Source organism: Colletotrichum tamarilloi, assembly GCF_030869305.1.
Source record: "Colletotrichum tamarilloi strain Tom-12 chromosome Unknown Scaffold_10.1, whole genome shotgun sequence".
Classification (NCBI taxonomy): domain Eukaryota; kingdom Fungi; phylum Ascomycota; class Sordariomycetes; order Glomerellales; family Glomerellaceae; genus Colletotrichum; species Colletotrichum tamarilloi.
The window spans coordinates 1001621-1029551 of NW_026849393.1; the positions used below are offsets into that span (position 1 = coordinate 1001621).

Sequence of the window (27931 nt, forward strand, 5' to 3'; positions counted from 1 at the left end):
TGTACCTGAGGCTCTCACGGCTGTGTCTCGTCCTTTCGGGATTTCGATCGACCATCACGGCAACAGCACTGGGAATGGAAGGAACCAGGAGGGACGGAGGCTCCCTTACGGCAGGAACTCCTACAATAGAGGATCCACCTTTCTTCTCTTCATGGTTCGCTGAGGAGTATCTTAGGTAAGGTACGAAGTGCAGGCCATGCTGACTGCACCTTCCTTTCCTCCAAAATGACGAGAGGTGTCATTGGCATGCTCTCTGCCTTCCACCACTTTCATACAAAGTTTGAATCCAGTTACGGCACGTAGGGAATGGCAATCATGGCATTAATCCAGTCTAGCCCATCAGCATGGCGTCAACTTAGGTAGACAGGGGATGAGGCTCAGGGCATTCTTGCATCACTTGCCGGTGCCATTCCTGGCTACCCAACGTAGGAGCGAAGGTCAGAGAGTCGGCACTTTCCTCCAAATCGTCATATCTCTTCCATTCGCAAACGGAAATCAAGTCCACGGCTAGGAGGCAGTGAGCGGCTATCCGGGTTCCTGGCACCACAGGTCTCACTATTTCAAAGATAGCGTCGGGTTTTCTTTCGACGATCGTGGCGAGCACCAAGCGCGGACAAGAATTTACGACCCATGCCAGTTTTGAGAATATGGCATGTCCCCCATCAACAGCATCCCTCACCCACCGCCCGTGAAATGGGCCTGGGGAGAGACTTCCTATAATCCAGGGAATTTTAATCTGCAGAGCGATCCAACTCCGAAGAGAGGAAAAGGCAACGCGACACCGTGAGAAAAGACTGGGTGTAGGTCGTGGCAGCTCTGGGTTACTTTTTGATCTAAGGAAAAGAAAAAGAAGAAGAAAGAGAGAAAGAATTTTCGCAGCGAGCCGCCCTTTTGAAGCTGCTGGAATTCGGCGCTAGGCCGTTCTGGGGACCCGACTCATCGGTCTTACCGTGCAAGACACATCTCTCTCACTGCTCGTCGGCACTGTACGACACTGCAGAGATTTCTGCCAAATCCACAGTGTCCACTTGGATTGTGTGGGTCGCGCCCTTCAACCTAACCTTCACCGTTCCGGTGTTACCATCACCACGTTGATCACGCATGCTCAGGAATAAGATTATCATTCAATCCCGTCTAGTCTAACCAGTCGAGGAATACCATCATACCAGAGAAATCAGGAAACTCCATTGCCACGCGGAATGACACCGAAAACATCAAAAGCCAAGATTGTTGGACTCCGCGGGCTCGACTCGCTCAAGTAGCCTGCCAGCCCTACATTACGAAGTGCTTTCCCCCCTTCCATGATCACAAGCGCCTGAACACCAAAGTATGCATCTACCATTAGCCGGTTCTCATGCCTCTCTCTCTCTCTCTCTCTCTCTACCAGTTCTTGGTGACCGTCATGGTTCTTGATCCCGCTGCGTAATCCTTGGCGTAGTCAGTGCCGATATACCGGCCCTTGAACGCCCAGATGATGATGCTGGGCAACCTCCACGTTCCCATCTGGCCGGTAGCCCTGCTCCGTCCAAGCGTGATGCCGGCCACGACCTTGGGGTCGACGACATACGGCGCCGGCCTGGGCGCGCCCGTGAAGTGAGCCTGGATACTCTTCACCACGTGCTGCACCTGCAGGTCCGCCAGCCGCCCGTACCCGCCCTCGAGGTTGCCGACGTCGCCCACCACAAAGATGTTGTCGTGGCCGACCGCGCGCAGGCTCTTGTCCTGCTTGACGTACCCGGGCGGGTCGAGCATGTTGGACGGCAAGAAAGCGGTGTTGGGGATGGCGCCGACGGTCGGCAGGTACGCGTCCGTCTGGAGCGTCGTCTTCTTGCCGCTCTTGTCCGTGAGCTCGAGCGTCTTTTGGCCGTTGGCCTCGGTCTTCACGCTCGTGACCTTGGTGTTGTGGATCGTCTTGATATTGAGCTTCTGCAGCTCATTGAGCGCCGCCTTGCGAACGCTGTCGGTGAAGGGAGGGCCGAGGGGCAGCTCGTCGTTGTAGATAAAGTAGACGTCCTTGCTGCGCTTCTGCGAGTACTCGAAGCCGATCTCGCCCACCGTCTCGGTGCCCGTAACGCCGCCGCCGGCGACGACGATGCTCTTTGCGTCGGAGAGCTGCCGGCGGATGTCGCCGAGCGCCTTCTTGGTCTCCTCCGTCGTGCCGACCTCCTTCCACGGCATGCTCTCCTTCGCGCGGGTGCCGGTCGCGATGACGACGGCGTCGTAGGCGATGGACCTGCGGCTGCCGTCGTTGACCACTACGTCGACGGTGTTCTTGTCGTCGTTGAGCTGCTCGGCCTTACCGATGATGACCTCGTAGCTTTCCTTGGGATACTTTGCAAATGACGGCTCAATGGGATGGAAGAGCACGTCGTCGCCAAATTGGCCAGGCACAACGCCGCGGACGGAAGCCAGGTTCCAGTAGCTGTGAAGCTTGGGTGTAAGTGGATGACGTCTTGCATAGTGCGTGTGTATGTGCGTGCTACGCCACCAAGTATGGGAACTTACTGCTCAGAGTTAGGCGTCACCAATATGACCTTCAGGTCCTTTACCAGCGGCACTGTATGCTTCAAGGCATGGTGTGCAATGGGCAGGCCGGCAAGGCCAGCACCAAGAACGACGAGGGTAGGCATTATCGCGTGGCTGTTGAGACTTGCGGTATGTTGGTGTGCGAGGCAAGATGGGGGGATGTTGCGTTACGAAGCTTCTATAGCTTCGGGAGCTTGGTAAGGTAGCTTGCAAACAGCGGTAGGTTGTATTAAGGGTTTCTGACCCCCCTTGCAGTTATGCTAGGATATAGCTCTGCCGGGTTTCTGATTCGTTTCGAAACGTTGGGAAGATGTATGAGTTGAGGTGGATAGGCAAACTAAACCCTCTAGTATCAAGGAGCAGAGCGTGGCGACGAGAAATGCTTTATACAAGATTGAACGGGGCAGGACTTTGGTATGCATCAACTCGTGGTTAAAGTTGTGGACGATGGGGAAGTCGGACTTCACAATTGCGCCTAGGTTTTTTTTGCGTTCAATGGGGCGCCAAGGTGTAGTACGCGGTGTAACTCGGAGACATTTCTGCTCCGTTTCGCTGTAGAGCACCCGAGCCATCGACAGGGCCTCCCGGAAGTCTCAAGTCGTCAACCCCGGACGGATACCCAAGACGGAAGGAACCACACCTCAGATAGAGATCTAGACGGGTACCTCAGGTACTAGATTGATCATTGTGGGCTGTGACAAGACGCATCGTACGGATTAGCCGCTCGGGGCGGATACAGTTATTAGTCAGGTAGGCGACTACAATCTATTACCTGTAGACTAGGCGCGCGAGAAAAACAGGTGTAAGTGACTCATGCAATGCTTTGAAAGGGGGAAAAACATCCGCTTGCGCTATTTGCAAGGGAACAACTGCAAGAAACGGGCCTAGATCAAGAAAGACATTGAAAACTGAGTAGCACACTTGCAAGGGAAAGCTGTGTTTGAGAGTGCGTGCGAGTGAGCGCGCGGTGCGGAGCGGACTTTTTTGCAGACACTGAGACATCGAAGGGCAGGCGCTGGCATGACTAAGGATCCATATGATGGCAGGTCGTGACGACCCTCTCGGGAAGGAAGGGCGTGACGAGATCACATGATTGTACATGTGACACGGGGATGATCAGCACCCCGGGCCCGTGCGGAGGAAGGCCACCCAGCCAGGATTTCGGGGACTGGACCCAAATCCCTCCGGACCGGCCAGGTCCTTATCCCGAGCTGGCTACGTTCTTGTCCCGACCCGGCCACGCTGTCCCTCCGACCTCGATCTTGACAGTCCCGGGGGGCTGAGTCGTGGCACTCAGTTGGCTCTCACCACTGTTGCTGTCAGCAATATCGACCCATCAATTGCGCTGTCATGATGGTTTATCGGTAGGAGATGCAAGTTTGCCAAGTTTGCGCCAAAACCGTTGGCCTGTTTGGGCTCCACGATCCACAGGTAGGGATGTGGTGCTAGCGAGCGAACCATTACCAGGATGTTTGTACGGAGGACTGGGATCATAGACATCACTAAGACGAGCTAATCACAACTACAAAGTGAACGAAACGCAATGTGGCCGCGTCTTAGCTATTGTATTGGCATGCTGCTCTACCCTATATACGACTAGCATCCCTCCACATTCAGCTTATAGCGGCAGCCAGGAAACGAAAGGAAAACATCTTCTGGCCTCTTCAGCAAGTGTAACAAAGACTCCCCAACCTGGATCACTTTCTGTGCCCGTAACGACCCGTAAACGTTACATGAAGACGAACAGGGAACCGATGAGGCAGAGACCCATGGTCATGAGGCCGAGACCAGGAGCGAGGCTGAGACCACTGGCGCGGGCAGGGTTCGACGGCTGAGCACCACCAATAGGGGGCGCGCTAGCACCCGGCATACCGGGCATGGGCATCGTCATACCGGGAGCCATGCTCATGCCGGGCATGTTGGGCATACCGGGCATTCCACCGCCACCGGGGGTAGTCGGGGTTCCGGCAGGAGGCGCAGGGGCGGGCATCGGCATCGGCTTAGGCTGCATGGTACCGCCTCCGCCACCGGTGCTGTTACCGCGGCTACCTCCACCACCAGTTCCTTGACCAGCACCAACGGGTCCGGCGTTCGTAACGCGGAAGAAGTTACCGGCGACAACCTTGTCTGAGAGACCAGCCGCCATGAGGCCGTTCATGACGTTGAAGTCACGACGGCTCTGAGCCGCGCCGGAGAGGGCCATCAGGCCTTGCTGCGTAATCATCGTGTGGTCGACCGCGACAAAGGTGTATCTATGGCTGAGAGGCTCTCTCGCGGGCGGGTTGGGGCCAATGTACGGCGCCAGAGCGGCTGCGTTCATCCTGTTTTGCATCAGGAACACCTTCTTGGGCCCGGCGGTCGTGTTGAGCGTCGTCGGGGTATCGGCAGACATTAGACCGGTCTGCATCCAGTGGAGGAGAGTTCCGGTCTTGGGAGGTTGGTTGGTCGGGACGTCGATATCCACCATTATCACTGCATACTGGCCCTTGAGCTGCTGCTCGGTCGCAATTGTGGGTTGCGTCTGACTAGCTATTGGGTTCTTGTTAGGTTGACCTCGCTCTTTGGTCTCGACCGTGTGAAAACTTACAATCTCTAGGCAGGTTCACGCCATCCAGTGCCGAGATGCCTCCGTAAGAAACAATTAGGGGAGTGTTTGACTGGGGCATAAAGCCCATGGGCGTAGCGGCCGACGTCAACGTCGCCGCCGCCAGGACGGCAATAGCCTTGGACAACATTATTAAGAAATATCTTGAAGGAGCGGATAGTAAGTCGCTACTGTGTTTAGAATCGAAAGAAAGAAAGGAATGAATAAGAACAACACGGCCAAGCGGAAAGACCTGGCTCAACCACAACGTCGTTTAACAGGAAAGAAAAAGAGTTCAGGCCACACTTATCTTGCCTTTGAGCGACCTGCCCAGACATTATCTAGGGCGCCTACTCTTTTCGCCTCAAGTAAACCTTGGGGGTCATCCGTGGGTGCGGAAACATTGTCGATCCAGGGTGAAACGCAGTCTTAGCACTATTGTTACAAGACGCAACTGCCTGCTGCATGAAGCATTGGCCCGCGACCACACTTCCTGGGCCTCGGGAGATGCGCGTCGATGGACGGGGAGAGCCTGTACCTGGATTATGCAGGGTTGTCCTTATTTGAACTTAACAGGAACAAGCTGCGACTGCATGTTGCGACATCGCGCCCAGCCGAGGGATCGTGAGTTCTCCGCCCTCTGTCCGCCTTGGGTGTTTCCTTGAAATAACGATACACCATGCCGAGATCTCCAGCATTATCCCGCTATTGCCTTCTGTGCTCTATATCCTCCCAAGCGACCCCGGGAAAGGCCCTTCGAACCTGTCCAATATTGCATTGGCAGAGTCTGTGGAGATAAAGGTTGGCGATCATTTTCGCTGGTTGGAGTAGTCAGCTAAGAGATGGGATGCTTATGCGACGCCGGCATAGTTTCTGGACTTAACCCGAGGTCTGTGTGTTGGGGATGCGCCCTTACTGTCTTCTCCTAGAGACTGGTCATTGCGGTCAAAGCCAATCACGTTGTGTTGGACTGGGCTCCGGCTCTCTTCCGTGCTGATAGTTGAGTGTAAGCCAATGACAAAAGCCCCCGTGACTTGCGAGATCAAAAACAATAAAGAATGATCTTTTCTGCTACGGCGCTCCCAAGAAATGGGGAAACGGATGCAGCCGGCCTGGCTTCAAGGAATCCATGTTGACCTGGTGGCTGGCACAACCCCGCCACTGCGAGTACTGAGTTGCAGGAGACCATGAAACATCGGCCTTTTGTTTCCGATGCTCGGCATCCGGAGTCTACCAGTGTCTTCGCCAATGGCCGTCCGGAACGTATAAACCCCAAAAAGGACGCCATCTGAACTTCACCACGAGGCCACAGGCTGCAGAGGAGATATTGACGGTGAATATGTGCGCAAAGCCCAAATTACTGCTCGTCGGTGATCCGGCGGGTGATCCGGCTTATTGCGCAACAGACTTGGTTCAAGGAGGGAATTTAGAGGTGAAAGTGAATCCTAAATGACTGGAACTGACCCAAATCCGGATAGGAATGAGGCTCAAGCTTGTCTCACCTACCAATGACCTTTTCAGCAACAAAATCGGCGTCAATGAGTCGTCAAGGCAAGGTTTGCCCGCCTAATGCGCCTCAGAGCCAAGCCTATGTTGCATTCATATAATCAGCACCAGAGTACTGTGTGAACGCCAAGGTTCCACGTGGGATGCCGACATCGTCAAGTTGCTTTTAGTGGTGATAGGAATGGTGCCTGGCCGTGGTCTATTGGCTTCAGCTGATCGACTGCGCAACACCAGCGATGGGAGTTTGCGGGAATGATCGTCCACCGTCGTCCTCTCATGAACACCCTTCTGCCACCTTGGATGAGCACAATGTGATTTGTCGCCGCAAGAGTGTTTGTCTGCTCCAAGAGATCGACAATGCGCACAACTCAATGGGGTCTCCCAGCCCGAACACTAATGCATTCGTACACTTTGGCTTTCTGCGAGCGAACTCACCGTCCAACTGGTTGGAGGACATGATAGCCATGGCTGAACCACGATGATTCTCCGATTCCCTCAATTGGTAGCAGGGTCTGGGATGACTGATATACAGACCAAACCTAGACCTATTCGATGGTCTGCGGCGACTCAGAACACTCCGGCAGCGGGGTTGGTGGAGGATCGGCAAAAGATCGACCTGGGCTGTCGATTGTTGTAAGGCGAGACAAGGGTCCTTTAGGTAAGATCAGACGGGAGTTATCGTGACACACGTTGATGGATTCAACGGTCGTCATCCTCCTTCCCGTCTGCGTATTTGTTGGACAAGTCGTATTGTAATTCGTCGCGACTACGCAGGTCTTTGCTCAGGAACGCAAGCGTCTGAACAATATTTCTCGGGCGGTCGATGCCGTGCCTACTCCCTTGGAAGTCCAGTTAGCATCCCAAGATCACAATCTCATGTAGACAGATTTCTCAAATACCGTGTCAGATCTGATGTGTGGTGGTTTCATCTGAATCATGTGCCCACCGTCGTTGTACGAGAGAGGAGGAAATCAACCGTGTATCACTCGGAGGGGTTGATGTGAGCACAGCAACAAAGGCATACCTGCTTCGCTTTCGCGGTTGGAATTGAGTGAGGAGCTTAGGAACCTTGCTGTAAGTAGGCAGTGGGCATGTTGGTACATACATTAGAAGGGCAGCCTTTCGGCCGGAACGAAGTGGGTGATATCGTATGCTGCACTGCACCATCAGGATGTGACAGGAGGGAGAAGTTTGCCAACCCCACTGATTCACCTGAAGTGGAAGTAGGTGGGTGGAAGGGCCATTTTGATGGCTTGTACAACCTTCCACGTTGCGCTTTTCTGACGATATGCCACCATGACGAGTTGGGAGAGAAGGACGCGCCGTTTGTATGAGCCATGGGCATTCTCATCTGGTAGGTGTAGTCTGGTGCCTCTCTCATTTTTCTATCCTGGTTACGGCAAGGACGATTGCCCGCGTGTCCTCTTGACCGACACGTGCAAGATAGATTACCCTACGTAGGTGGTTTTGGTCCTTAACGTCACTTCGAACACTGCAATGTGCATTGAATTAGAGACTATCACCAGGATGTGAAAAAGTTATTCGGCAAATCATCATACCATCAAAGGAAAGTTCAATATGATGCACCTGGGCAGGGGCTATTTTGTAGTGGCTTGATGACACACTGTGGGTTGAGAATGATGGTATCACGTAAAATAAGTTAATAGTTATCCCGTTTGCTGCCGAAGGCTTATACCACCTGCTGGGCTTTTCGAATTCGAGAAGATTCAGGGATATATCTGGTACTCTACCATTTGGGTGGCTTGCGTTGGTATGCCTCAAGGAAGGAGCAAGTAGTTCTGGTTATCTCTCAAAAATGACTTCAATAGAGCCTTTTATTGGTCCACGGTCGAATGGTCCCTCACTGATCCGAGTATCGACCGGTCTTCATAGGGGTAGTGCCGATTTCCGAGGTCAGAGTAAGAATTGCATACTCGAATGCTCCAAAAATTGCCTTCCCTTTTTAGACTTGTGTTTCGGTAATCATAAACTCGGCTACGCTAGAGTCGTACGTCTACTTACTTGAGATACAAAGACAACCCTCCTTGTGACTTGTTCCTCATATTGAAGAGATGTGCTACGCGATGGCAGGCTATGATAAAATGAAGACTTTTTATCAGCTCCGGGGGCAACCACCACCAAATAAACCATACAACTGAGCAAAACCACCCTCGTGATGTGTTCACTTGGCCCAGACCTTGAGTGAAATCCCTCTCAACAAGGATACGACCGTCAGGGTATGATGGTAGTGGCGATTTAAATAGGACGATCAGCCTGCTTTCCCGCCACGCTCGCGTGCTTTTTAAAGAACGGATAGGCAAACACACCACAATTGCTTCGTCGAAATGCCGTCAAGGTTGACAATCTGACGTGAGTCAAAATCCACTGGTAAGAGCGCCATAGGTCTCCTCTCACAAAGGATTACACTCTAGATGGCTCAACAGACTGCTCCAAGGAATCTTAAGGTAAGATTATGAGAGTTAAACCATGACGAAGAATCGCCAGTCACCACGCACTCCCGCGCTGGGCGACACCCACTTTCATGATCAACTATAATTGGATCTGGGGGCCAGAATGACGGCACAGGCGTTGTTTAGTAGGACCATGAGGTCCTCTAGGTTACACTTACAACAACGCCTGATTCACTGACCGGTACGGCGTGGCACACCTCCGATAGGATTCTAAAAGTCTTGGGCAGTGAATATGGAGCACTCCTCCATCGCAACCTTTTCTTCCACGCTGAAATCCGCCTACGTTGTGGCCCGAATCGGCGTGATAGTGACGTACTGTGGATCATAACAAGGAGAGAGACTGAAAACCAACAAGTCCCCAATGCTGATATGATGTAGTAGACAGACGGGTCAACCGCCACAGACCCCTTTTGCTGCGAAACACGCACATCGACCATACAACCCTATTTGGACCGCGGCCGTATCTCGATCTCGATGTTCAGTATTGAGATGTAAAAGACGCTCGGTGCTCGATGCCTGCCCAAATTCTACCCGAGTCCCGTAGTTAACGAGCAAGCTTCGATATCGCAGAGAGGGTCGCGCCTGAGGAGTCGGAAAGGCCGTCAGGATGACGGAGGATCGCCGAAGAGCTCAGCGACAGCCAATCATTACTGGGACGGTTAGCGGCGAGGATCTCGTTGGGTGACAAGTTCAAACCCCTTGGGCCCCCAGTAGATTCGGACGCAGAGGTGCCGTAGAGTGGCGGGGGAAGGCACCGGGACGGTCAGAGAGGTTTTGGGGATCAAAGGGAGCAGTAGAAGAAGAGGACTCGGCGTGCTGCTATCTTCTCTGGCCCCAATCAGGCGGTTCAGTGATGCTCGAGTCTAGGACTATCATCGCTAAGTTTGAGGGTTCGTGGACCTTGATACTGTCACGGTGGATCGAGGACTCGAGGTCGAGGCTCACCATTGTGGACGAGGCGTCGGCTGACAACTCTCTCAGGCGTAGAGGAAGCCATAGATGTCCGGTTGGGAACCATTCTCTAGAGGTAGTATAACATCATTCATGACGTTTCAGAGGATGTTTCTCCAGACCTCCACGACCCCTCGGCCTCCATCAAGGGCCCATCGCAGGCGAGATCGATGTCATTATGCGGGCCATTTGATCATACTGCGTGGTCCAGCCGTTGGGATGGCTCCTACCGTGGCCGAGAGTTGAGGACGCAGGGGCGAAAGCAACCCTCCTAGCTAGTACATATTTGCCAGCTGTAATTCAGGGGTCGTCGTTGAGTACCGGTATGCTGTCACAGACGACCATCCGCCCAAAGTAGGAGGATTGAGATCTGATTGTGTGTGCCAGCTCTTCGGGCATAGCGGCCGGTAGAGATGAGGTGAGGTGAGAGGCATGGCGTCATCACGTGTGATGGAATACCTTTGGCGGACGCGCAAAGAAACAGTTTCGTTCATATCACTTTGAGGTATGTGAGCTCTCCTTCTTTCTTGTGGTCCGGGTCAGACAAGAGTCAGGGTCTGGAACCTTGGCGCGGGCCTGTGTCTCCATTCGAGGCTGAGGGGAGCTCATAGAGAGTGTGGGTAGTCATGGTATGATGCAGGTGGCGGGAACTGCTTCATGGGTGCCCCCATAGTATAGACGGGAGGCTTTTTTTTCTTCATTGTCAGCCGTCGTAAGGGTCGCACGATGATGAGAGAAGCTGTGGCAAGGGGTGATGCAAAGAGAGGGAAAAAAAAAAGAATCTAGCTCTAATAGCAGCTAGGTGTGCATGACAGACAATGCAGCAATGCTCGAGCGAAGCGAGACGGGAGCCGCATTCTAGCTAACAAACGTGCAAATCTTTGAAGATCTGAGAGAGAGGAGGGTTTCTCTCCGCCTCGTGGAACTCGGTCTAAGCGGGCTGTCGACGTAAGGAGACGTCGAAAGACGTAAGTTGTGGTGCTGTCTGTGGTGCTATGAGGTCGTCGCGCGTATCATTCCTTCCTGTGACGGAATGGACCAGCGTTTGAGCCTTTTGGGGGAAAGGGGGGCGTGTTTGTGGTGTGTGTGACGGAGCAGCTTGTCAAAACGTTACCAGGGAGGAAGGGGAGAAAATGGAAGAAAACGCTCGCTCCAACGTTTTGATTGGTTAACTAAAGCGAAAAGCAGGGGGGGATCCGACCGTCGGACCAGGGTGAGAAAAAGAGCAGCGAGTGACATCATAGGGCGCCGGGTTAGTGGCGCAGCGTGACTTCACACGAGACTTGATTGGCAAGACCTGACGACACACCAACCTCCAAACAGCTCCAACGACGTAAACTGAGGCAAGGCCGAACAAACTGAGAGGAAGGACGAGCTGCCTTCCGTCAGCCTTGACGTCTGTGTGTCCCATCCAGCCAGCCCCAAAGTCTGAATTTCTGTAGTCTGCCTACGGATGCGCTCCCACTATTCGTACAAGCTACGGCCGGTTCGAGGTCTATCCGTCGCAACGGATACGTCCTGGCCACATGCATCCATCCATGGCCCTTCCTCCATCCCCCCCTGAGAGCATCCATCCCTTCTCGCGATCCCCCCGGCCGTCTATCTTACGTTACGGTTTACTGCGTATCGCGTACCTTCCGTCACAACTGTCTCGCCACGGTCGAGAGAGGCCAATTATGCTCCAATGAGGTTCTGGGCCATTACATAGCTTCCAAACGCGCAAACCCGCCGTTTCGGTTGCTTTCCTTTAGCGACAAAGTGTGTTTTCTTCCATGTCAGATCTCCCCGGCCTTTCAACCCCAGCGTATATCGGAGCTTTAGTTCGCAGACCCCTGACGTCCTGGTAAATCTCTCACCCGAAGAGAAACGTCTCCAATTTCTCGGTGAGGGTCAGATCAAGACCGAATGCGGCCTACGGTACAATGAACCTTGTCTGCTCCTCCGTGACCCGGCTCCGTGATGTCGAGGGCCGAAATTTGTTCAAAGCTTCCTTGTTGCTGGTCTTGGCATCTTGCTGGCTCAGTGTTCAACTCTGAATAGCTTCGGCATGGGCTAGATCCGGTGGGACCAGGTCAAGTGTGGGAGGGCGTGATGGGGCAAGCCGCACGTCAAGATGCCCCTGACACGGGAATCATGAGAATCAGCGCAGAGGCCTCTGCTGAATAGGGTTGCCACCGAAGGGGGGAGAAGGGGGCAATTCCCATCCTCATCATTTCTTAGGGGAGGGGGGAATGGGAAATTGAGGCCCAAGAGTGCCGAAGTCAGTCTCGCCGCCATGGCAAATTTCTCAAATTCCCATGCCGACGGAGGATGGTGGGCATGAGGGCATCATGGGAATTTCCTACAGGTACGTCCCTGGCCCTTGGGCAAGCATGGTCACGATCTGGACAGTATTCCCACTAACACGAGGATCAAACCAATGATAGCCCTCAAAGACGGTGGGGACCCGGGAGGTAGCAGTTCCAACAAGTTGCCGAATGGCTTCAGATTTGGCGGCTAGCCTTCCACACTCTTGTTTGGGATCCGTGCCTTTTGCCTTGACGGCATGGTGTCCGCGCCCCGGCACAGACCAGGGACGCCAAGTTGCACATAGTAGTGGTGAAAGGTGAAGTCTCCACTGCCCGAAAGGTTGAGGGCGACGACGGACGACCAGGGCAAAAAAGAAGGAAGGTGGGACACTGGACGGACCCACTGGCAGCAACGTCCACACCCGGGGTCCGGCCGACGCAGACGCTTCGGCCAATGACGTCTGCTCCACCCGGCGATCTTTGACGACAAGTCTTGCTTGGCTACTGCTTGGCCGCGCCGTTGCCAACCTTTCACTTCCCTTACACCACATTCCTGCTACTCTAAACAAGACAAGACTTACTACCACCCATCTCTTTCCCGTCATTGACCTATTGACTAGGGAAGCTCTGGTCAAGTGCCAGTAGCGCCTGTCTTTAATGTGAACACGCTTCTTTTTGGCTGGCTTGTGACCCCCCGGCCTGAACCCTCATCGTCGTTCGTTCGCGCAAGCTGCTTGCTTGTGGATGGCGACCTAACCGTGAGCTTGCTTGCTTCCCCTGGACCTGGATGAGATAGACGTATCATGCAGCTGTGGCAGCACAATCGTACAACGAACATGCCGACCCTCCATCAGAGTTGGGGGAGGTTTCAAGCTTTCGATAATGCCGTCCTCCTGTAAGGCCATGGGGTGGCCAAAAAATCAAGGGTCCAACACACCTTTGAGCCTTTGACGTCGGGATGGGCACGATGTTCGAGACAATCCTATTCGCTTGCAGTCTGGCCATGTCTATCTCGACATATTGATGGGACATGGATCAGAAACCCCTCAAGCCTCTTTTTCTCAGGGTCTCCCGTCCAGCTCCACGCCCCGTCCGCCGGTCCAGAACCTCCAAGGGTAGGAAAGCGAAATGGAGAGGGGACTGATCGTCGCTGTCTTTGTCCGAGATTCGGGGGGCAGGTATTTTGACATGTCGACAGCTACTCCAAAGAAGCGCGAAAGGCAGAGAGGAACAAGCTGTGCTCCGTAGGTACGCGTGAGAAAGTGTGGCCAGTAGGTACCGGTAGACATGCCCGGTGACTTTCGGTGTGGACAACTGATCAACAGGGTCTTTCCGTTCTCGGCCACCTCCCGCACCCGCAAACCACCTCTCTTGTGCCCTGCAGTGTATCACCGTACCGCTTACTGCATCATCAGCCCTGTCCGTGGCAATAAACCCAGCAGTGGGCGAGGTCTGCTTGATTGGCCCCTTGCGCCTCGACCCCCGGCCCAGTTACGCCATATCGTGCAGGCCTCACCCGGGGGTACAGCAGAACGCTAAGACGCCGTCAATCACTGCCGATCCCTAGCGAATTGAGTGTAGGCGGGATATGCAGCAGCTCCTCTTTGCTGAGTGGGAGGGATGAGGGGGTGAAGAGGAAGGAACGGTGCCTGCTTTTCTCTCTCACTCTCTGTGTGTGGGCAAGTTGCTCTACTCTGCGCTGCTCAATCTCGTCTCTTCCCACACTCAGACCCCCTCCCCCTCGACCCTTGAGAAAAAGGGAGGGGGGGTGTGCCTTAGCGTAGGTCCCATAGCTTGCAACATCCGCTAGTGACGGAGGACCCTGTGTTTTGCCTGATGGGCGACGTGCTGCTCACCACCACCACACACACGACCCCGTCCTGCCCAACTTTCCCTACGTCTGTGTTCACCTCTTCTCCACGACAAGCCTTGCAGCGAGCCTTTTCGCCCCTCTTATTTTCTTTTATAAACCCAGGACCTTTCCTGCCATCCACCGTATTTTGAATCCCGTTTCATCAGCACCCAGCTTCAATAACAACAACTTCACACCGTTCTTAAATACATCTACAAATTTCTATATCTACCTAACGCTTCCATCACATCCAACTACCGGAAGCAATCTACCAACCAACAACTACTCCTCACACGCCTTAAGCCACTCATCAGCGGCTTACTATCCAACAACACCACATATTGTATCTAAATCGCCTCCATGAGCCCTTCCACCATGCCCGCTCGCCAGGACGCCTACTCCGTCTCCATCCCTGTCTCTCCTCCTCCTCCATCAGATCTCTCCACCTATATGCGCTCGATGCACCAGCACACCAAGCGGCAGATGGAGGCTGCCAACCGCTCCTCTACGAGAAGATCCGGCGGCCGCACGAGTTACCCTCACAACTCTCACCATTCCTCATCCAGCCACGATTCATCGTATTAAATCATTTTTAATACATCGTAATGGCTACTCCATTCATTGACCCTTTTCACCGGGTCTTCGGCTTATCATACCGGTCTTTTTATCGGCTTGAGAGCCTCTTTTCAGCGACTGCGAATAGCAGACAACAGAATCAACTCGGTCTAGCACGATATTAGCGCGATGGAATCAGAATCTGGCAATATTAGCATTTGGCGCGAAAGAGTTTGCTTTAAGATGGCGGGTATTGTTTATAAGGGGGAACCCTCAGGCGTTGGTGGTTTGATGGTTATCGGGCAGCTTCACCCCATGATGTTGAGGGTGATCATCCATGATTATGATAAGAACGAATAAATCATTACAATCGCTACAAAGTCAATTACAACTCGGCTCACTTGTGATGTCTCATTCTCTCTATACCACATAGTCGACCTTACCCGAAACTGCTCACAAACGATTACTTCTCATATATCCCTCGCTTCCGATGATAATACTCCTCCACCATCCCTCCACAATCTAGGACTTGCGACCACTTCCAGCAGTTACTCCCTAAAAGGGCGGCCATTCTTTCCATCTCTACTTGGAGCCACCAACCCTGCTACGATCGACGCGATCCAGACACCCAAACTCTGAATCGCGCAATTAAAGAAGAAACCCACAGAGAAAGAAAGAGAGGGAGAGAGAGAGAGAGCCAAGAGGTCGGTTGCATTACCGAACCTTGGAGTCTATTCACAAGCTCAACACACAAACGCGAACATGCGCGCGCACCCACACATACGCATCAGCTTTCGCAGCGCTGGACCTGTCAAGGTGAACGATCGACAGTGGAGCTTGCGCAAAAGAAAAAAAAGCACAGACAACCCAGGAACATCTAGAACACAGCAAAGGACAAAATAGTGCGACGTACAAAGCGAGAGGAGGAGGGGGAACGGTCGAAAGTGACGCCTCAACAATGCTGGATGGCTAGAGTTTAATTATTTCGCTAGGTATTCATCGTCCGAAAAATGAAAAGTCAAAGGGAGATAGAACGAGAGGCGGGGAATGGGGGTGGGCTTCGACCCCTTCTGTCGGTGTTGCCTTTGATCGCTCAATATTCGTCTAGTACCTACTCCGTACATTGTCCTTGTACGTGTACCCTTACGCCATCAACCGTCTGTCCACCCAATGCCTTGATTATGTACCCTGCGGAAAAGAGTATGTGCGGTAAATCTCCGTTTTCCGAAACGCCATGCCCAAAAATTAAAGTTTACCACCAAGTACAATAACAGCCCTATTCATGATATGAAAGAGACAGATGACGTGCAGCTGCTCTCCATTTCCCCTGCGCGGTGATGCAGGTGGGCAGCGACAAAGAGTCAGGGGGGAGAAACGAAAACAAACATTGCTGCAGCCACGCCCTGGCTTGTATTCCCATATGGCACACAACTCTCAGACCAGTGAAGGCTTCTTTTTGATGCCAAGCGCCGCAGAGTAATCCTTCTTCTTCTTCACCACGCGTTTGGCGGGAGGCGGCGGCGGCGGCATCATTGAAGTATCCCTCACGGTCCCCGCCGGTGCAGCAGTCTCCGACTTCTCCGCTGACATTAAGGATGACGCTGCCACCGCCAATAATGAGGAGGAGGATGTGGTTGCTGATGGTCCACCAATGACCCCTCCGTCAAACTCATCGTCGTCGATAATCTCCTCTCCAAGCCTCTCCCTCGCAGCGGCGAAAGCCTTCCGCGCAGCCTCCTCGTCCTCCTTCTCTTGCCTCGCCCTCTCCTCGTCCTCGGGCCTGACGACGTACTCGGAGAAATCCACGCCATCCTTTTCAGACCGCTGGATGCGCGCGTTGCGCTGGCGGATCTCGTCGAGCGCGTCCGCGGCAGCCATCTCCAGCCTCGCGTCCTCGTTCTTGGCTTCCAGGTCCGCCATCGCGTTCTTCTCCTCCTCGCCCGCGGCTTCAGCCTCCTCGCGCTCCAACCGGTCCAGCCTCTCGTCGACGCTCTCCTTCTCGCCCTCCTTGTTGCGCCAGGGTTCCATGTTCCGTATCGCGCCCTTGATTACGGCGTAGTCGGCGATCTTGGGGTCGGTCCTGATGATGATTTCCGCCGAGCACCGCGTGCACTTCAGGTAAAAGCGGTGAATCTGGATGTTGAGATATCGCTCTGCTTGGTTCGTCTCCTTTCTGGAGTTGAATTTGCGGCCCTTGTAGATGTATTCTCCGCACGTCGTGCACTTCATCGAAAAGGGCGCCATGATGCGGACGGTCTGGACCTTAGGGCCGGTCTGCTTGGGACCGCGCTTACGCGTGAGGGCGGAGGGATCGAAATCCGGGGGGTAGTACTTCTGGAGCACTTTGCGTTCAGACATTTTGAGCGATGGGCTTCCGCAAGGTTATGCGACGATAGATTCGGGTTCGGTAGGCGCAATTGTGGGTGAAAGCGAGGTTGTCGTTAAAGTTTTTGGAGGTGTTGATATCTCGCAGGCAAACCGTGGAGCTATGGCGGATGTCACTGATGGTGGGGCACCGTGCCGTATCGGGAAGCCGGCGAAACAGAACACCCGGTTACTGATTACGGTCATGTTTACACAAACATTCAACTTCCGTTTCTTTCAAACCGTTTCACATGTGACCATTCCTGCCAAGAGTCTCATGAAGGCACCAGTATCTTCAACTCATTCGTGAGATGCTTCTAAAAGGCCATTTCCATGATCACGAACGAGGAGGTTTCAGGCTATACTTTGCTGTTGTTAGTTCTTGGCTACTCGACTAGAAATGGATTACTCCAAAGACCGGCCAAGATCATGCTGCCAGCCCTGAAAGAACGTGTGAAGTTCTCGGAAACAACCGCTGACGAGCCTCAGCAAACCCGCGAGAACAACTTTCCCTGTCTTCACGTGTAGAACCAAGGTCCACCTTCCAGCAGAGTCTAGAACTGATCACGAGCACCCTGGCTTGAGCTTCAATTTCCCGAGTTGGGCTCTCTTTCCCAGTTCCTTGCTCTTACGGATACTCTCGGGCACCAACGCAACACTCAACTCAAATCGTGGACGGCCACCGTAGACGGATCATGGACTTCCGCAAGGGAAACGCGCGGGGGCACGTCTACAGAGTACATAAAGAGACGTTACATGTCGGCAGGTCTTTCACCCGCTCGCCAGGCGGCGCCTTAGTCGGCGTCGACAACAACACACTCACACCCCCTCTGGTCCCAAAATCGTTGTAAGGGACCCTTGGCTTCCGGTCACAACCGTTGGGCCCCACCGTCGATCTTGCTCGTTCCAAGGTTCGAGGCTGTCTGGAGAGGGAAAAGTTGGCATCAGTGAACCCCGTTCCCTGGCGGGCAGGGGCACGAAGTCCATCTTGCCTCGATACCGCCGGAGAGACGTACAAGTACGTCGGGCGGCATCGTGAACACCGTCGTGGTGTTGTGATTCCCGTCGGTTCCGGCACGAGCAGTCTCGTGGTTGCGACTCCAAGGGTCTACGCTAGCAATCATGAATCACCACACTAGCAGCCTAGCACACCTTTATGCGAACGATGTTCTCTCTTTTTCAGGGACCACAGCCAACTAAGGTAGACTGCCTAAGTGATCGAATCAGCTCATCAGATGCGACACCTAGGAGAAGTGGGTTGAAGCTCAAGTCTGCTGTGAGGTATTGTCGAGGCATCGCACGATACGGTTCAGTAAACCTCGTGTCCTGGCGGCACTTACCGAGCATCGTCTCATGTTGCTCTTGACCGCCCACCAAGTCAACTTGATCATCTCTGCAGGATTCCAATAATTTCAATCTGCTGCAGGACCCATCTGCAGTGGGAATGAGTTGGCGTTGGCCCGGCGGTTTGACAGGAGTATGGGAATCAAGGAATCCCATGTCGATCCCTATCCTTTTCCGGAATTCTGTAAACTCTAATGGTTTTGCGGGTCTCCACGACCAAGTTCTCAATGCTGCCAGCCGTCCCCTACCAACTTGGCAAAGCCTTCAAGCGCCCTCCTTGACACCCACCTCCAGCATTTCAGCCAGGAGGTCCCATTTCACAGCCGCCTCGTCGCTTGAGGCCCTGGCAACCCCTCGTAGCCCCCCACAAATGAACTTTAGGTGCCTCTCAAAGTCCGTCTTAATCTCCCGCAAGCATTCTAGGTAGCCCTTGCCTGCATTAATTGCACCCCTTTTGGTTCTGGTCCCGAGACGCTCCGCACCTTCGTCGTCACTGTCTTCGGCGTAGACAGCCGGTTTTCGACGGCGGGGACTCGCTTTCATCGGCGAGGACATGATGGAAAGACGAGATAGCTCCTGTTGTTCCTCAGCCTCCTCGGCGACGCTAGCGCTTTGTGCGTCCTCGAGTTTCGCGGCTAGGTCCATGATGTCCAGGATGCCACTGCGTATGGGATCCAGTTTTCTGCCGAGACATGCAGCGTCGATAACTTGCTTCACGAAGGCTTCGTGAAGCCTGATCATGGCATCTACATCATAGGCCTCTCGCATTTTCCAGCGGAGGGATTCTGTGTAAGGAGCTAGAACCAGCGTTGCCAGGTATGTCTGGATGCAGTTACAAAACCACATCAACTTCGAGCGGAGCAGGTAGTACAGCGCTTTGCTACCCCATACATCGCTTCTCGAAGCAAGCTCTTCGAGGATCCGGTTGCGTTGGATGAGGCCGATGGCGCGTCTGATTTGCATGAGAAATGTGAAAACTGCTTGGTATTGGGCAGCTGTGTCTTCGGTGACAACGAGCTGCACTGGCCAGGGAAGACGGTACTGGAGGGTGATTTCTGGCAAGGCCGTACGGATGAGATCGCGACCAGCGACAACAGATTTCTTCTGGCCTTCGATCCGGACAGTGACAAAGAGGCGGGTGGTATCAACTCGTGGCGAAAATGCCTCCTGAGCCAAACCAGTCAAGGAGTATCGGTCATGCCAATCGGGCCTGAGGGCGTCTAGCCGGGCGAAGATGCCTTTGCAGAATTCATCAGCCGCAGCTCCATCAGCCATGAGAAAGAGGTGATGCAGTGCGCCAATATTCGACTCTAGGTTGCAAGAGTCAAAGAGCGCCTGTTTCAGAGTTTCCGAGGTCGCATGATATTTGCTCTGCATCCATAGAGTGAAGGCCGATGTGAATAGTTCGGGGAATGGTGCAAGTTCCAGTCCCGGCGGGCAGACCGCTTCGAATGTTAGAGGGGGTTCGTGATCATCCCAGAGTTGACGAAGTGCATCAAATTTTCCAAGATGTTTGAGAACAACAATACTTTTCCCAGCCGTGAAGATTTTACCAACACTTGGCTGCAGGAAGCTGGGCGCATGCAAGACCCCTTCTGATGTTCGCCTCATTTTGAATTGTTCTTGCCAGACCTGGCGCAGCGGAACCTGGGTTGGCGACTCAGACACGAAGAAGATCTTATCGCCTGGCACGAGTTGCCCCTCTGACATCCAAAGTCGAATTGGTCGGAGATAGACTTGAAAACAGTTGAAGAATATGCGTCCTAGGAAGTCATAAGTCGAATCGCGACCTGAGAGCTGGGCCCTGCTAATTTCATCGTAGACAAGCTCGAGAAAGCGGAACGCTCCACCATTCGCAGGATCGTAAAGCTGCCTTAAAATCTCTGAGAGAGATACTAAAGGTTCCATCCTTGGTCTGAGTTCCTCCAGGACTGCTGCCATGCTGATGACTGTATCTTCCCGCGCCACTGCCAGACTACTCTGGATATTGGATAACCTTTCGTCAAAGGATTGCAGACAGGCAATGACATTGTCACGGAAAACCTGAAAGAGAGGCGCTGTTTGGGATCTCTTCGAAAAAGTTCGTATTTGGGAAACTTGGCGCCCGCTTTCCGCGAAGCTGCTCACAAGGGCTTTGTGTGTATCCCATTCAAGACTGGATATCTGGTAAGCCGGGTCGGCAAGACCATCTTTCTGGAACAATGTCGTGGGTAGGCCTTGTAACATGAAGAGGGCCTCTCTCATCGCCTGGAACTCTGTGATGGCGACCTTTTGCGGTCGGGCTAAAGACGCAGTCTTCTTGCCTTTCACCCTCCAAGCCTGGCTATCCTGAACAACCTTGAGGGCTGCCTCGTCAGACGAGGCAATCTCGAAAGCCTCCGGTCTCCGACCAACTGATGTATCCAGAGTTGAGAGAGATGTCTCACCAGATACACTTGATGTATCTGACTTGGCCTCGCCATATTCATCGCCAGAGTGATCGCTGTAGTCAATGGTGTTCCATATCTCAGCTTCCTCGTGCCATCCATCCTCTTTCGCGATGTCTTCCCATCTAAGCGGCGGTTCGAGGTCTTTTTCGGGCTCTCGAAGGAGTTCTAGGTCGCTAAGTCGGGTTTTCTGTGTTGGCTTATCGGAAAGCTCGAGGAGAAAATGAAGTATGTCGGGGTGCCACTTCGTTCGGAATTCTGATAACGCATCGAGCCGCTCCTTGAAGGCATCTGCCAAGCCTTCACGATGGTGGACCCTAAATCGCTCCTCCAGGCCAACAAGCTGCTTGTCAATGTCGAATTGATTGGTGCGCAGGAAGTTGTGATGCTTGAGACTGCGATGCGAAGACTCGCGCAATAAATTGAAGCGCTCTCGACTGATGTGCTGCCGTTGGTGTTAGCGACGGGCCGAGCTGCATTGCATTGTGTATGCCCATGCAAGATGGGATGAACCGTCTCCCACCTTGTCCGGTGTCGATGTGATGATGACCTCAACCAGCTCGTCGGTCAAGGCGCCGAGCTTTGCAGCGAATGTCATTGTTTGTCGTCGAAAGTAGCCAGGCGGAGGATTTCAAGGTCAGATCATGAGAAACAGGGGGCCATGTGTCGGCATTGAGCTAATCTGTCGGCATCGTCAGGAGACGCGTTGTAGAAGTGCTTGTCGCAAGTACACGCGACAGCCATCTGGTGCGCAGGTGGTGTTAGGATGCCAGCCGAATAGAGGGGCGCGCGGGGGTACTGATCCTCCCTTATCGCTCATTACAGGGGTGCGACAGCTGGACAAAGCGCCCATAGGTCCTTGGTTCTCCCAATGCAAGACGCTAATTGGCAAATTTCACGGGGTGACATCAGCCTCAAGCATCCAACGACCTGGGACAACTGCCATCAACGCCCCCTTTTCCGATTTTTTACGCGTCACTCTTCAATCTGGCCTAGTGGTCAACAAATCTCCCTTCCACACCACCGAACGGCCCTCAAAAACCGACGGCACGAGCCGCGACCGAGAAATCTCCCACCACTCGATCGACTTCGACGACCTGGCTTTTCCGCTAGCCGTTGACTATTTGCGCAAAAGTCGAACCTGACATCGCTCGACGGCTCGACTTGTCGAGATACCTCCGCCTTCCCACATCATTCCCACGACTGCTAGCTTGCTTCCAATCCATCTGCCAAAATGGCGGTCGCCCGCCCAGTTCGAGCTCTGGCGTTAGCCGCCGTGATGCTTTGGTGCTTCTTCCTTTACCAGATCTTTGGCCCCGAAAGGCCGATAAGCCAGAAGCCAGTGCGCTACGAGAATGGACGGGACCCCAACTTGGATCGTGAGTTGCGCCTGCAATTACTACAGTCATCGCATAGATCGCTGACGACATTATCCGTGCACAGCTACCGGTGAACCTCAAGGTGTTCTGACATATGTCTCCGACAAATATGCCCCCGGCATCGAAGACTCCGCTCGCATCAATGCCACATTGTTGGCGCTGGTCAGAAACGAGGAATTAGATGGAATGATTCAGTCAATGGCCGATCTCGAGAGAACCTGGAACCATAAGTTCAACTACCCATGGACGTTCTTCAATGAGGTTCCCTTCAGCGATGAGTTCAAGAGAAGGACTCAGGCGGCCACCAAGGCTGAGTGCAGATACGGTAAGCTTTTGCGACGATTCCTTACGCAATTCTCGCGCTAATCAAACTTGTTAGAACTCATCCCTAAAGAGCACTGGGAGATGCCTTCTTGGATCAACAAAGACCTGTACGAAGAGTCCGTCAAGATCCTCAAGGAAAACGACATTCAGTACGCCGATAAGGTTTCGTACCACTCCATGTGCCGCTGGAACAGTGGCATGTTTTATAGGCACCCTGCCTTGCAGCACACCAAGTACTACTGGCGTGTCGAGCCTAAGGTCCATTTCTTTTGCGACGTTGACTACGATGTCTTCCGCTACATGCAGGACAACAACAAGACATATGGTTTCACCGTCAACCTGTACGACGCGCCCAAGTCCATCCCAACGTTGTGGCCCGAGACTAGAAAGTTCCTCGCGCAGCACCCCGAATACCTCCACGAGAACAACGCCATGGACTGGCTCACCGACAAGGCTGGTCGTCCCGAGAACAACGTTGATGCGAATGGCTACTCTACCTGTCACTTCTGGAGCAACTTTGAGATTGCCGACATTGACTTCTGGAGGAGCCAAGCGTATGAGGACTACTTCCAGCATCTGGACCGCGCTGGGGGTTTCTTCTACGAAAGATGGGGCGATGCTCCTGTCCACAGCATTGCTTTGGGCCTTTTCGAGGACAAGTCCAAGATTCACTGGTACGTTTTGCCAAGCCTCACGAAGCTCCATACGGAAGATCAGTCAACTAACATGCACCAGGTTCCGCGACATCGGATACCAGCACATTCCCTTCTTCAACTGCCCCAACTCGAACAAGTGCAAGGGCTGCGTAACAGGCCGCTTCACTGATGGCGAGGCCTGGCTGCACAAGGACGACTGCCGCCCGAACTGGTTCAAGTATGTCGGCATGGACTAATCAACCGAAGTGGTTTCAAAGCACGATTGCTGTTCTATGTAATTTTTGGTTGGCACCGATTGGGGATTTCCAGGGAAGCATCTGGGTACATTGGTGTTGGGCGTCTGCGGAACATCCACTTGTGTGTGTAGAGTACCACGGGGTCAGAGACGGACATGACTCTGTATGATTTGGAACATTTTGTTAGATACGTGAACGTCCGGAATGACGATACCTCATCACTGTTGCGATTATATCATAGCGATGCATCATATATGACTTCTAGAGTGAACCAAAGACAGTAGCTATCCCTGACGTGCCACCGACGCAGAACTGATCTCCACATCCATCGGCCCTCCAGGCCATGCAGCTGATGACGTTGCTCCTCTCCTTCTCCTTGCCATCTTTACCTAGCATTCTCTTCTTGGGCTCGAAGCCCTCTGGGCACGGCACCCGGACCGTTGCAACCAGCTTGCCCGTCAAGAGGTCCCATGCCCATATCTTGCCGTCACCGTTCAAACCCGAAGGTCCCGTGCCGGCTGTAAGCTCATCGCCTGCAATGACATATTTTTCCTTGCTACCGAGGACGGCCTGCACGCGCAACTCCTCATTTCTCCATCCGTCATCGGCGTACGTCTTCAGGCACGTCCCGCTCTCCCGGTCCATCAGCCGGATTTTGCTGTCCAACGATCCGACCAACATGGCTTTGCCGTCCCGCGTGAGCTTGAGACTCGTCACGCTCGCCCCAATGACATCCGTCACGCAACGTCCCATCCGGACATCGTAGCTCCTCACCCTCCCGTCAACGCTGCCCGCAATGACCTCCGCGTCCCTCACCGCGAGCGCCGTGATGGCGTCCTTGGCCTCGTCCAAGACCTGGATGGGCTTTGCCGAGTTGGATCTGGCGTCCCATACGCGCACGCTCGTGTCGAAGCCCCCGGAAATGACGAGCGAGTCCCCGTCGCCGGCGAACGAGACGCAGTTGACGCGCGCCGTGTGACCGTGCGCGTTGCCGCCGAAGCGGCGGATCGTCTTGGCTGTGGCGACGTCCCAGAGGAAGGCGGCGCGGTCGCCGCCGACGGAGGCGAACCGCTCGTTGTCAGAGGAGACGGAGAGGTCGAGGACCTCGTAGCCGTGGGCTGTGTAGGTCTGAATGAGGCGGGCTTCCGGGACGGCGGGCTTGGTGGTTCCCGGCGTCTTGCTGCTGTTGATGGCTGAGCCGTAGCGCTGGGGCTGGTTGTGAGATGCCGGGTTGTAGAGCCTGATGTTGCGGTCCGCTGAACCGGTGAGGATGTATGTTCCTGGCGATGCTGAATATGAGACAGCATGAACGGGTCCTACTTGAAGTCAGCCTCTGATCCTTGTAAACTGCCGAGGAAGTCGACTCTTGTCTTTTCTTGGCCTATGAGTTTAATGGCCAAACGACGCAACTCACCATTCGAGCCCAGCAAGTGAGCGACCGGTCTGTCAGGAAACGACATCTTGAAAGGTCGGCAATGTGCCCATCACCGTGTATATCTGACCAGAAGACTACAATTTTTCATTTCTCGACGAAATTCAAGATTCAAATCACGATGCGTCCATGTTTGCTCCCTCTTGCTATAGAAGAGGATTGATGATCTTGTAGTGCCAGTGAATAAGTGTTTGTCTGTGTGGATCGCTTTATTGCATATTCGGTACCCACAGAGACAGCTTCGAATGATTCTCACATCGCGAGCACTCACAGTCTTATCACTGACAGCTAAGAAATGCTGGCGAAGACTTAGAATATCACATAACAGCAGATTCCGTTGAAGGCAAGGTCTTTTGGTCCACAGCTGATCCTTAATTCGGCATCGCGCCGGTTGGCGTAACGATAGGCTTCAAGAACGACGCTAAGACTCACTTTTGTATCAATGGCCGGTTGGCCCAATGGCAAGGCGTCTGACTACGACTAAATGTGTTATCAGGAGATTCTGGGTTCGACCCCCAGGCTGGTCAATTTCTTTTGCGTTTCGGCGCCATGAAGCAGCTACATCTTATTTTTTTGTCTTCTTATCATCATCGTTGGCTCATCTTCATCCTGGGCAAGATGCTTTTTGCACTGTCATGCTCTTTGACAAAGCAAGAAGCGCGCAATCGACGTCCGCCGTGATACCCTCGTCAAATCCTCTGCCACATTCATGGTGCCCTTGGTGTTTTGGCCACTCATTGAGGACGAAGAAGACTGTGATGCAGGACGCAGCTTGAGCTCTTCCAGTGCCTCTGCTAGCCGTTGGATAGCTATGGGCATATATTCCCTTTTGTCGGTGTAGACCAATCTGAAGCAGCCCGGAACCGTCGATAGGGAGAGCTATGTGAATGTCAATCATCTCATTACAGTTTAGTCGACATGAAAGACCTACTTCTCCAGGACTGAGAAAGACACCTGCTTCATGCAAAAGATATCGACAGAGTCTCATCTCGTGGCTTCCGTCGCGTTCAGCCGAATGCTCACCGTGATCCAACCAAGCCGTCAGCTTGATGAAGATGAACACCCCACTGTTGGCCGGCACGAATGGAATTCCGCTCTCCTTCAAGAGCTGCGTGGTCAACCTATACTGCGCCTCGAGTCGTTCACGGTAGATCTTAAGATATCTACCGACAGCTTCCTCGTCAAGCAAGAAGTGCGTGAAGAATGCAGTCGAGAAAGTCGAGACCCATGTAAACAGCACTAACCTCCTCAGAGAACGCCAGAGGAGCTCGTTCCGCGTCACGAGGAATCCGAGCCGCAGACCGCCGCAGCCAAAGTCTTTGCTTGCGCCGTACATGCAGTGGATGTTCTCAGCGAGCACACCGCGAGGTGGATCATCCTGTATGCTTAGCACGGAGGTGAATGGGGGAAGCGTCTGTCCATCTGCGTCCGTTGTGCCGGCAAAGGTCGACATGGCGTAGATCTCGTCGGATAGAAGGTGCATGTTCTTTTGTCCGCAGAATCTCGCAATCTCGACAAGGGAAGTGCTTGGGTAGGTCCGGCCGCAGGGGTTGCTCGGGTTACAGAGGAGGAGGGCCTTGGGGACAATACCGTCTGCCAGAGCTGCGACGTAGGCTCTGGACATTGCTTCAATGAGCAAAGGGGCAGACTTCTCGTCGAACTGGCTCTCAATGGGCTCGGGGTTGACCTTGATTAGGCTGACGCCTGCTCTGGCGCACAGATCGTGGGGAAACATCATGTAAGTTGGAGTGATGACCATGATGCCCTCGCCTGGATCGCACATTCCGAATGCCATCATGTCTATGAGTGAGGTCACGCCGTTGGTCACCAGTATGTCAACGGATGTGACTGACCGCGCAGGACCGAAATGGCGATTCACAAAGCTACTCATTGCATCGGCTAGCTCTATCGACCTATTATTAGCAAATAGTATAAAGGCCTTGGAATATACTTAATACTCACCTTTCGGTCCCATAACATCACCGTATCGAGTTGCTGTAAGATCATGTCAGTTCAAACTCTCGACCAGACTACAAGCTACTCATGCCTTTCACAAAATCGTAAGCCTTGGAAAATCGGTCCATCTCTTCTGCCAGAACATCGCCCATCAAACCATTGATGGCACCGGAGAGGTCAATGACTCCATCAGGGCACGTAGCTGGGTCGTACTGCGGGAGTTTACTGGCTTCATTTTCCAAGTCGATGAAGCCTCCGGACTCCAAATTTGCCAAGGCTCGCGAGGATGGCTTGACAACGTGCTTTCCGGATGCCATGTTTTGGGAAACACTCAATCATTGATGTGAGTGCGATCCGGAGTCGAAGCCTATACCCCGCCCGAAGCTGATGTCGGATAAGATACGGTGCCTCCGATCTGATTCGGCGTGATGAGATAGCCGAAATCTTGATCCTGGCACTCTACCTTGATTCGTCTCCATAGTCGAAGAGTCTCCTCGCCCGTGAAATGGTGTGCCCATGTTTCAGATTGTCACGAGAAACTCACGTTGATACAGCAATTATGTGAAGCTGAATATCGAGATCAATCCGATCATCCTGGAAGAGGTTCATTTTCCAGGCTGCAGTTCTCCCACGCCTTCACTTTTTACTATCAATCCAAGTCGCAAGGAACCTCAGACGCCGTCAATCATGACAGGAGCTGATCTAGTTTCTAGCATTCCACTCATCACATCTGGACCCTTTCCCGCTGCCGTTCCGGCCTCATTCCAAAGAACCACGGCATGGCGCAGTCTCTTGGTGTGGCTTGCAAGGGAAGACCCCTTTCATTTGATTCTCTAGCTTTCACGCGCAATTCGAAATCTCAGGAACAATCCGGATCGTTGGGTCCGAAGGGCGCCGACGGCTGCACACGCGCAACCGACCGTTGATGATCAAGCTCATGGCTGGAACGTTTCTTTACGCCATCTGGACCCCGCTTGTCTGATCCCAATCACTTGAGGCGCACAGGGTCCAGCTGAACCGTGGGCAGCAGAGACACGATGTCTCTGTGTAATCAGACTGGAAACACCACTGATTCCTCGCG

The 27931-nt window shown here is 53.4% G+C and overlaps 11 protein-coding genes across 11 annotated transcripts; 2 read left to right on the forward strand and 9 right to left on the reverse strand.

The window, feature by feature from the left end:
- Positions 1 to 1380: 1380 nt before the first annotated feature.
- On the reverse strand, positions 1381 to 2630 carry CTAM01_04482 (uncharacterized protein; the record flags this gene model as incomplete). Its single annotated transcript, XM_060520512.1, has 2 exons — positions 1381 to 2422; positions 2506 to 2630. The coding sequence occupies 2 exons, from the start codon at positions 2628 to 2630 to the stop codon at positions 1381 to 1383; spliced, it is 1167 nt and encodes a 388-aa protein (XP_060385157.1).
- Positions 2631 to 4255: 1625 nt separating this feature from the next.
- CTAM01_04483 (uncharacterized protein) lies at positions 4256 to 5261 on the reverse strand (the record flags this gene model as incomplete). Its single annotated transcript, XM_060520513.1, has 2 exons — positions 4256 to 5055; positions 5114 to 5261. 2 exons carry the CDS (start codon positions 5259 to 5261, stop codon positions 4256 to 4258), a joined length of 948 nt encoding a protein of 315 aa, XP_060385158.1.
- A 2054-nt stretch (positions 5262 to 7315) lies between these two features.
- CTAM01_04484 (uncharacterized protein) lies at positions 7316 to 7723 on the reverse strand (the record flags this gene model as incomplete). Its single annotated transcript, XM_060520514.1, has 2 exons — positions 7316 to 7455; positions 7603 to 7723. The coding sequence occupies 2 exons, from the start codon at positions 7721 to 7723 to the stop codon at positions 7316 to 7318; spliced, it is 261 nt and encodes an 86-aa protein (XP_060385159.1).
- Positions 7724 to 9906: 2183 nt separating this feature from the next.
- Positions 9907 to 10183, reverse strand: CTAM01_04485 (uncharacterized protein; the record flags this gene model as incomplete). Its single annotated transcript, XM_060520515.1, has 2 exons — positions 9907 to 10108; positions 10161 to 10183. The coding sequence occupies 2 exons, from the start codon at positions 10181 to 10183 to the stop codon at positions 9907 to 9909; spliced, it is 225 nt and encodes a 74-aa protein (XP_060385160.1).
- A 2196-nt stretch (positions 10184 to 12379) lies between these two features.
- CTAM01_04486 (uncharacterized protein) lies at positions 12380 to 12931 on the reverse strand (the record flags this gene model as incomplete). Its single annotated transcript, XM_060520516.1, has 1 exon — positions 12380 to 12931. One exon carries the CDS (start codon positions 12929 to 12931, stop codon positions 12380 to 12382), a length of 552 nt encoding a protein of 183 aa, XP_060385161.1.
- Positions 12932 to 14538: 1607 nt separating this feature from the next.
- On the forward strand, positions 14539 to 14763 carry CTAM01_04487 (uncharacterized protein; the record flags this gene model as incomplete). The annotated part of the gene is made up of 1 exon (XM_060520517.1): positions 14539 to 14763. One exon carries the CDS (start codon positions 14539 to 14541, stop codon positions 14761 to 14763), a length of 225 nt encoding a protein of 74 aa, XP_060385162.1.
- Positions 14764 to 16167: 1404 nt separating this feature from the next.
- Positions 16168 to 17091, reverse strand: CTAM01_04488 (uncharacterized protein; the record flags this gene model as incomplete). The annotated part of the gene is made up of 1 exon (XM_060520518.1): positions 16168 to 17091. The coding sequence occupies one exon, from the start codon at positions 17089 to 17091 to the stop codon at positions 16168 to 16170; it is 924 nt and encodes a 307-aa protein (XP_060385163.1).
- Positions 17092 to 18705: 1614 nt separating this feature from the next.
- On the reverse strand, positions 18706 to 21465 carry CTAM01_04489 (Spc97/Spc98 family protein; the record flags this gene model as incomplete). Its single annotated transcript, XM_060520519.1, has 2 exons — positions 18706 to 21312; positions 21391 to 21465. 2 exons carry the CDS (start codon positions 21463 to 21465, stop codon positions 18706 to 18708), a joined length of 2682 nt encoding a protein of 893 aa, XP_060385164.1.
- Positions 21466 to 22101: 636 nt separating this feature from the next.
- CTAM01_04490 (glycolipid 2-alpha-mannosyltransferase) lies at positions 22102 to 23593 on the forward strand (the record flags this gene model as incomplete). Its single annotated transcript, XM_060520520.1, has 5 exons — positions 22102 to 22246; positions 22311 to 22571; positions 22626 to 23244; positions 23306 to 23443; positions 23536 to 23593. 5 exons carry the CDS (start codon positions 22102 to 22104, stop codon positions 23591 to 23593), a joined length of 1221 nt encoding a protein of 406 aa, XP_060385165.1.
- Positions 23594 to 23723: 130 nt separating this feature from the next.
- Positions 23724 to 24922, reverse strand: CTAM01_04491 (WD domain-containing protein; the record flags this gene model as incomplete). Its single annotated transcript, XM_060520521.1, has 2 exons — positions 23724 to 24778; positions 24877 to 24922. 2 exons carry the CDS (start codon positions 24920 to 24922, stop codon positions 23724 to 23726), a joined length of 1101 nt encoding a protein of 366 aa, XP_060385166.1.
- Positions 24923 to 25527: 605 nt separating this feature from the next.
- CTAM01_04492 (uncharacterized protein) lies at positions 25528 to 27167 on the reverse strand (the record flags this gene model as incomplete). Its single annotated transcript, XM_060520522.1, has 4 exons — positions 25528 to 25773; positions 25826 to 26799; positions 26857 to 26889; positions 26936 to 27167. 4 exons carry the CDS (start codon positions 27165 to 27167, stop codon positions 25528 to 25530), a joined length of 1485 nt encoding a protein of 494 aa, XP_060385167.1.
- Between the last annotated feature and the right edge of the window lie 764 nt (positions 27168 to 27931).